The 9,350-nt window shown below is 35.7% G+C and overlaps 1 protein-coding gene and 1 long non-coding RNA gene across 2 annotated transcripts; both read right to left on the bottom strand.

Annotated features, from left to right (window-relative positions):
- Nucleotides 1-2,355: 2,355 nt before the first annotated feature.
- LOC113278054 lies at nucleotides 2,356-4,581 on the bottom strand. Its single transcript, XR_003325280.1, has 3 exons — nucleotides 4,415-4,581; nucleotides 4,279-4,319; nucleotides 2,356-2,703 (listed from the first exon to the last, which is right to left on the bottom strand). It is a non-coding gene; the product is annotated as an uncharacterized LOC113278054 (long non-coding RNA).
- A 2,352-nt stretch (nucleotides 4,582-6,933) lies between these two features.
- Nucleotides 6,934-8,175, bottom strand: LOC113283477 (zinc finger protein ZAT10-like). The gene has a single exon (XM_026532748.1). It carries the CDS (start codon nucleotides 8,080-8,082, stop codon nucleotides 7,159-7,161), a length of 924 nt encoding a protein of 307 aa, XP_026388533.1. The 5' UTR covers nucleotides 8,083-8,175; the 3' UTR covers nucleotides 6,934-7,158.
- Between the last annotated feature and the right edge of the window lie 1,175 nt (nucleotides 8,176-9,350).

The raw sequence follows: 9,350 nt of genomic DNA on the forward strand, positions 1-9,350 counted from the left end.
TAAGTAATTAACCCATTGACTATATTAAGTAATAAAAAGAAAATGAGTTCTTTACGATCCCATTAAAACATAGCATAATAACTAAAGAATTTCATAAAAAAAATATATGTTCCTACGCATTGTTGATGAATCATTAATCGATAAATCATCAACATTTGGTTTAATGGGTTTATTAGAAAGTATCGGTCAATTTCAAAATTAATAGGTTCTTTTCGCGGTTTCTTTAGTTTTGGCCTTCGGTTTTTAAAAAGATCAAATGATTCAGACTATTATGTTTCCAATAATATAACTAACATATTGAATTATTGATTAACAACAAAGAACAAATATATTTTCCTTTAATATGAAAAGAAATTTTGTTGAAAATCGAACTCGCTGCATAAGGATTACCTTTCTCAATACTTTTTATAATGAATTGAGGTGGATAAATTAAAAACTCAAATTTATTTTTTATTCTAGCATATTTTACAAGTTCATATGCTACTTTATTTGATTCTCATTTAATATAAGACCAAATCCTGTTACAAAAACAAAATAAAAACAACAACAACAAATACTGATTGATGACACCATTTATCGCCCAGTGAATATTACCCGATTCACCATTAATAGGAGTAAATAAATTTCATTATTCCTTTTTTTAGTCCATTTAATTGCCTCAACCTGCCTTTCCTTAGTCCATTTAATTGCCTCAACTGCAATAACTACTTCCTTTTATTTTTCATCTGTTGCCTTTGAGCCATCTATTTTGGTTCCAACAAATCACCTACACCATTACGCATAATCTCCAATTCCTATTAGAAAATTATGTTTACTAAATTATACATCAAAGTTCACTTTTACTCTTAACCAAATTGGTGGACTCCAAAAGAGAATCTGCAAGTTAGTTAGAGTTGTATCATTGATTTTTTTTAGTACATTCTACAATCTACATCGGATATGAACTTGTTCACTGAATGGATTATTTCAGTTGGTCTGAATTGCAACTTTAGTAAATTGCTACCTTTAGAATACTTCGATTCTATCCCTTAGGTCATCCCTTAACATACCCACATGGTTACCAATACCAACTCCCCACATAACTAGGGATATCGATGTAATGCATTATATGTAAGACGAATTTTTGGGAACCACTCCTTTTCATGGGACCACTAGTGAAACCGCACGTGCGATGCGCCTGCCATCGGAACCTGAACTTCAAGGTTTATAAAAATGCTATGAAATGGTACCCACTCAACAATTCACCACTTTAATTCTTGAGCACCCGTAAGATGTTCGCAGTTCTCACCAATGTAGTCGATCTCGTCTATCTCGGCCGAGATTCCGGCGATATTTTCGTTTTCGGTCGAAGAGGAGTCGATACCAAGATTTTCGCCGAGACGAGTTTCCACCGGAAAATTCGCCGGAATTTTTCAATATCGACTAATATTTCGGCCGAAATCTCATTTTTTTTATTTATTATTATTCCTTTTCTTTTTGTGGATTAATTGATTTTCTCTAACTCAATTGAAGCTCCTCAATTTTCATCTGCATCATGTTCAATTAGTGAAGAAAATCAAGATTCTAACAAAAACACAAGAGAGTAACAATTGATAAATCAAATTAATCACTGGACATGATCAATCCCATAATAAAAAACCAAAACACGAATTTGTATAAATTTTAATGAATTACAGTACATCATTTAGCGATTCAAAAGAAACATGAAAGAAACCAACCCTAGTTTTATACAAACTGAACAGAGAGTTGTTGAAAATTTGAAATACCCACATCCACCTAATACGAGAAGAAGCATTCTGATTCTGTGGGAGAGTTTTGAGTATGAGTGAAAGACAAACTCAGTTTTTCCTAGTATAAGAACCGAGAGCTAATAGTATATTCACCAAAGGATAGACATGTGTGGCGGCTGCATGAGAGTTGAGGACGCAAATTTGACACGTCTTTGACTATACTAATTTATAAACATTTCACAAGTATTAAAAAAGGTATAAAATGTTTACTGCGGAATTCCGTCCGGCTATCTCGGCGAGACAGTTGCGTCTCGGTGTCTCGGACCCAGCCGATACAGTCCGAAATACTAAATCGACTACATTGGTTCTCACGTATCTTACTACTCCCTTCGTACCTATTATATAGGCGGAATTTTGCTTTTTGCTTGTCCCTTTAGATAGGCGGACTACTATTTCCTAGATAAATATTCCTACATATACCCTTATTTATGGTGCATAGCTAATTGTGTTATTGGACAAGGGATAAAACATGAAAAAACATGAAAAATTATGAATCCAATTTTCTTTTCTTAATCCAAGAGAATTGAGTATTAAGAAAAAGAGACTTTTCGTAGTAACATTAAACTAAAACAAACAAAACAAACTTTCATTCAATAATCTCTAAAATCTACACAAATAAAATGTTCTCACATATTACATTTAAGCAGAAACACATTGCGAGTGCTTTACCCGTTTCAAGTCTATAAAAGGTATCGTTCTCGGTTTTCTTTTTCATTTTTTATGTTACACAAAGATAAGATTCTCTTATATTTGATATTCTTTTTTAAGATGTACACAACTTATCATAGGCGCATTTGAGGGAGTTACACAGTCAGCAAGGCTGAATTCAAACAACTCTTTCTAGGAACATGAATCATCCTGCATAGATCAATGGCCACCACCACCAGCTAAGTTTCGTACCTCTCATGTACACCTGCATGAACAACATCAAGTATGTCAATTTAAAACCTATTAAAGTCGAAGGAATATGGACTTACTGTCGAGGAAATAAACACTTATAGAATACGATATAATAGACTGCCCAAAGAGCAAACTAATATTTAGCAAAGAATTTATCTAATAAGAAGAACAAATTTATGTCTCAGATCAACATGTCGGTCATAGTTGGTGATTTTTTCCTCTGTTTTTTTGTCAACTTATCATTTTGCAGACCTTTAGATTCAGGTACACTGAGAAAAACGAACCCTATTCAAATGAAAGTTCTCGTATAAACCTGCTTGGTGGAAATTTCATCCAAATCCTTCTGCAAAGGAGAAATTCAAACTTGAAACTTGATGGCAGCATCTACTTCCCACTAATGAACTCTACCAATTTCTATTGGACTTTAATTTTCATATATATGTTGGTTGTAGCACTCAACATCAAGTATGTACCTAACATGGCATGTATATGGCACACAGAGAGCAATCTTTTGCTAAGTGATGTTGCCCGTCACATACCCACGTTGTTTAGCCACTGTGATGAGGTTGCAGCTATATCTGAAGTTACACAATAATACCAATGATGCAAAATACCGGTCTGGTGGCTATGAAGTCGAGGGTATTTACCAAACACCATACGTTGAATTGCTATTGTTACAAAAATTAAGCACTCAGAGAAAACAAATTGTACGTACAAAAGATATCAATCCCTTCTAAAAGGTATGATTAAACATATTATTTTAGGTACCTGATATTGAGTGCAAGAACTACTGTATAGTTGGACTAACATATGCAACTTCAGTGAACATTCATTTAAATTTCAGTTCAATCTATACAGCTCATTCATTTAAACTTCAATTTGGAAACCAACAAAACAAACTATTAACAGAAATTCTTTTGTACGGAAGAAAAAGAAAATTTGGTTTTCCGGTGTTTGACTGACTAATATGGACTGTAAAGTAAGATTGATTCAAATACATTAAACATCTCATATGATAGACACTGGACAGCAACTATAATGATGATTTTTAATTCTCAGATTTAGTTCATTGGACATGGAAGATCAGCAAAATCCAAAAATAAAGAAATTTATTGGGCACACATCAGTGATGGATCAATTTTCATTTCGTTCTAATTGGCAACCCCATTAACAGAGTTCCCTGATAAACACTTTTTGCATACATTTAGTGGTTCCGTTTGCTCATTCAGTAGAGGTCTCTTCTCGTGATGCATAATCTGTGACAGGTTATTTTCATTCTAACACAAAAATAAGAAGTGAGAGTCTACCAATGAAGATTTCAATCAAAGATGTACCAATTTAAGCAAACCAATTAGCTAACCCATTTATTCTATCCACAATCATAATTTGACAACTACAACAAACCCATTAATTCATTACTCATTCCTAAAGGTGAACCCACCTAGATAGAACCCCAAATTTTAGAAGTAAAATTCACAAATACAGAATCAGAATTTCAATTTTGGTACCCAATTTGTATGATTTTAAAATACGTGACTGGAATTCCCAAATTTAAAAGAATTAGGTTATAGTTAGGAGTTTGACTAACCTTTCCGTAGAATGAGAAGTGGGCAGCAACTGCAATGGTTTCTGAAATTGGGAAAAATTCGAAATTTAGGTCAAAATCATAGGTTGGGATTAGGCAATTGATATATTGTCAAAATTAGAGAACAAAAAACACTTACCTGATTCAAATCTTATGTTAAGCCTCAGATTTCCGTAGCCTTTGATCTTCTTTCATGGAGGAGGTGTTTCAGAAATCTCTTTCATGGTGGGGAGATGTTTCAGATGAAAAGAGAAGAATTAGAGACAGAAGATGAAGAGAAACGAAACTGGTTTTCTATTGTGAAGTGGAGGTTACGATTGTACCCTTTGTTGCATAGTTTTGACGGTAAGAATCAGCGAGGGCACTGTTGTAGAAAAGGGGGGCCACGGTTGAAAAGTCACCCTTTCCTTTGTTATAGTAAGATGATGTATTTAGGACGTCTTCCCTACACTTATAAAGGGTGTCCTAAACTTAGGAAATAACTAACCTACACTTTACCCAGATTTTATTTATAGCTAATTAATGACCATTTAAATCTAATCAATTATAAATTTAGTCCCAATGAAAATCACGAACAAAAAAAAAATAGTCAGAACTTACCCACCCGTTAAAATGGAAGTTACAGAAGCAAGTTCGGTTAGGAGAATTTTTAGAAAAATCCTAATTTGATAACCGAACTTTTTGAAATGAAGAACATCAAGAAAACTTTGGCTAGATTTTTTTTTTTGGCGTAGCCAGACTTTTGTTTGTAACACCAAATGTTGAGTTCGGTTACGTCGCAAATTTTCTAAACCGAACTGTTCTCTGAAAACTCATATGTTGAGTTCAGCAATGTACGCAACTTTGCGAGCATGTCGAACGATTTTTCTCTAAAAGAGTTTGACAAGGAAAGGTAGACGAACTTAATACTCAGGTTTTCCGCTGATTTGAAACTTAAAGTTCGGCTACAAATATGATGGACTCCATTGAACCAAACATTACTTTATATGCCCGAAATTAAAAGTACGGCTAGTTGTCCTGAAACCTGATAGCCGAACAAAACAAAAACTCCATTAAAATTAAGTTCGGCTACTTGTGTCTTCAGAAACATTTGCCGGACTACATTTGCAGACAAGTTCGGCTACATGTTCTTCAAATCTGGTAGCCGAACTTGTTTGACCCAGCCAATATCATGTTATAAAATTTTCATTTTTAAGAACTTTTTTTTGCGAATTCAAGGCATATTAACTAAATTTAAAGTATACCTGAGTATCCAAAACATCATCCTCTTCACTTGGCTCGTAAAAACCATCATTTTGAAATTGAGATTAAGTTTGTAGAAGATTATAGTTACCATCTAACAAATCACTCATTTTGGAATCGTTGTGAACATTAATAAATATTATAGGAGTTGAAGGTTCTGATCCGGAGGAGTCACTCGAATCCCTCGTCTCGAATTCAACCATCTCAAAAAACAACAAAATATTTCTAAATATTTTTCCAAAACCCTATTCTTCTTCTCTCTCTCAATAATTATATTAAAAAGGGTAATTATACCTCTCAACAATTCTATTAAAAAGGATAATTCTACCATTATGCTAAATATTTGGATAAAAGGTGTTTCAAATAACTTCCAAACGACCTAGTCAAATGGGAACCATGCTTCCCTTTTGGAGTGGAGCGGTGACCAAAAAATCGTTCCATATGAATGCGACCTCACTAAACGTGGAATCTAGACTGGACTAGCAGTCTAGCAACTAGCAACCAATAATTTTGGGCTTTAATAAGTATATCCATGGGTCCACCATTCGAAGTCCACCATCTAACCATATACAAAATTCAAATTAACAGCCGGCAAATCAATAAATAGAAAGAAGATTGAAGAGACGTGCAAAGAACCATTCATTCAGTGAATGAATCAAAAATAGTTAGTTAAGATCTAAGAACTTTCAACATTATTATAAAACTTGCTAAAATGCTCACGTAGTTCACTGTTGCACTTACCTACTGGCCACTAGCTGGATTACTGGACGACGACTACACCAAGATGTGCCCACTAGTTGCACTCTCTTAATCATCAGACATCAGTCATCTAGAAATCAGCACCAGTTCCCAAGTTGCATTAAAATGTATACACTAATCGGTAGATTCGCATATATATCACATAAACTGGCGATGCGAATATCAGAATACAATAAGCCATTGAACACTACTATAGGCTTCATATCATAGCATCGGCCGGCTGTATATCCCTATACTGCAAATCACACCACCCTTCGGACCTATCTTTTGCCACTTCACTTGTGTTGTACTGTTTTTTTTTTTTTTATCATACGTGTTTAACACCTTCAGTTCTGATACAGTTGTTCGAATCCCTTTTCTTTGGGCGAAATATCTGTTTGGTGTCCAAGACGGGCCGAATTGTCTCTAAGACGTGCCGAATTGTCTCTAAGTGTGATACTCAGACTCTGGTCCTAGACGGGCCGAATTGTCTCTAAAACTTGCCTTTCTTAGAACTAACTAAAGGACCAACTAAATATCTGTCACAGAGACGCAGCATCCATGAAAGTTGGATGAAAAGTAGGAGTACTAAGCACAGTTGTCTCATGCTGCGCCACGGCTCACAACAGTGTAGAGATGCTCACTCATCCAGATAGAACACTCAAAAGAGACTGTAAATGAAATAAGTATGAACTAATTACTTTCTACCAAACTTTGATATTCATGAATAATTCAGAAAATTAATTCTATGTACAAAACCAATCAATCCAATAAACCCCCAAAAAAATAAAAAATAAATTGATCAAAAATAATCAATAATTCAACCAAAAAAAAAAAGAAATATTACATACATATATTTTGTGAGAAATCTACTAATTTTAATCTCTGTTTTTTCTTCAAATTTCAACAAGAATCCATCAACAAACGAGGTTTCTTCGAAGGCAAAGGACTTTCAACTTCATCATCAGCAAAAATCTGATACTTGCTGTTCTTCCCATGAACCCCAAAGTTACCAGCAGACCAAAATTCAGGCAAAGCTGGTAAATTCAGATCAAAATCAGAACTACTTCTATGAGTTTGAGTGGAACCCATTCCATCAGAACTAGCAGCAGTAGCAGTAATACTACTCCCACCGTCATAGTGACATCTTTTGTGTCCACCCAAAGCTTGTCCAGATGGAAAACACTTATGACAAATCGAACACTCATGGGTCTTACCACTTGATGAAATATTCGCAGCTGAAGTTGTAGTGGTACTAGTAGTGGTTGATGTAGATAACTGATCTTCCTGTTGTGATGATGATCCGGGGGCAACGACGATGAGCTTCCGGTGACTAGCTTTATGCCCACCTAAAGCTTGATAAGAATGAAACGATTTGTTACAAACTGAACACTTGTAATTCAACTTCAGAGTCGGGGCTTGTGGCGGCGCATAGCTGTTGTTGTAGACAGGAAGATTAGTACTACTGTTGTCGGTACTTCCACGAGCGAGCATAATTAAACAGAGAGCTAAGTATTCTTCTTCAGTCGGATTACTGATATGACTGTTCTCCATGCGATGGATATTACGCTTTGATCGCTTTCTTTTAGCCCATGATTGATCTAGATAGTTACTGTGATCATCTTCATAAATCGGGATTGTTGATGGGGAAGTTAGAGCTTCAAGTGCCATAATTGATGAGACTTGTGAGCAGAGAGGTAATAAAGAAAGGCGGTGGTGTTTTGGAGAGGTGGTGGTGGTTCTGGGCTGTTGAGAGAGTTGAATTGAAGAAATGAGAGTGAGGTACTTGGAGTGATGAAGTGAATAAAGAGGGAGATGGTTATTCATATATGGAGGGATAAGGAGAAGAAAAGTGGAAGTTGCGTCGGAAAGGGGAGGTTAATGAGGGCACGTTTAGTTTGAGTTGGTGGGAGTGAAGTCGGTCAATGAAAAGAGTGGAGAGTGGTGGAAAGAGTGAGAAGGTGACTGAACTCTTCTTATCTCTCTAGAATCTAGACTGGGCGTTTTGCGTTGGAATTTTTCAAAGAATCTTAGTCAAGTTGTCAAAGTCAAAACGCGCTCAAAGCCTTCGCGTTCCATATGTTGACCTGTTAATTGTTTTGCAGCAACCAGGATTCATTGGTTCAGGACACGTCTCATCGTAATCTGGCTTGAGAGCCTTTGAAAAGTCTAAAATCCATTAAAAAGCTTAACCAGTTTTTTGGTTTATCCACGGATAGACTTGGCTAGCAAGAAAGTACGGATCGGTTTAAGCAGACCACGGATCCCAATACGTGGAGTTTCTGGGAGGAGTTGTGCTTTGATTAGATCCATATTGGACGGCAATATTGTAGGGCCTCTGTCGTGCGAGATCTGTTAGGCTGTACTTTCGTGATAGACTTTCGGTTTACCTCCGAATGTTGCAGACACTACTCACTAGTCACTCTGCCTTCCAAGTTTCCAACTATAATTCCTAACTTGTTATCTAGAAATTGCATTGGGGCTACAGCGGCTATACCCGAAAGCAAAAATAAAAATAAGCAAATATAAAAATGAAAATACTACATCACACCATAGTTTGGTTGGAAGATTTTTATATGGTTTGAGCCGTTCCTATTGAATGAACAAATCATCAAATATGGACTTAACAAATATGAAAAATAGATGTTCAAACCAACAAATTTGTTAGTTTGTTCATTGAGTTAAAAGATGTAGCGTGTGCTTGATGAAAGATCGGGTGAGCTTAGCACCAGCGCTGGCATTTGTCTTTCCAGCGCGCGCTCTTGATTAAAGCGCCAACATCTTTCCTGAAATCGCCGTGTTTTTCATAGAAGCGCCAGCGGCTGAATCTGGACGGCTGAAAACTCTTGTGATCTAACGGCTATAATTTTTGAGTTCTATAAATACTCCTCATTTCAACTCCAAATTCACATTCACACATCGATTCTTTTTTACTCTTCTCTGAGATTAAAAAAATTTCTTCAACTTCAACAAATTTTTCAATTCTTGAACATGTCTCGGCCCTTGTTAGCTCGGCACACCCCGTATACTAAAGAAGAAGATGAATCTATTTGCAGAAACTATGTTTTTTTTATTTACTCAGCTTGCTTCAACAA

This window comes from Papaver somniferum, chromosome 5 (assembly GCF_003573695.1).
Source record: "Papaver somniferum cultivar HN1 chromosome 5, ASM357369v1, whole genome shotgun sequence".
Lineage (NCBI taxonomy): Eukaryota > Viridiplantae > Streptophyta > Magnoliopsida > Ranunculales > Papaveraceae > Papaver > Papaver somniferum.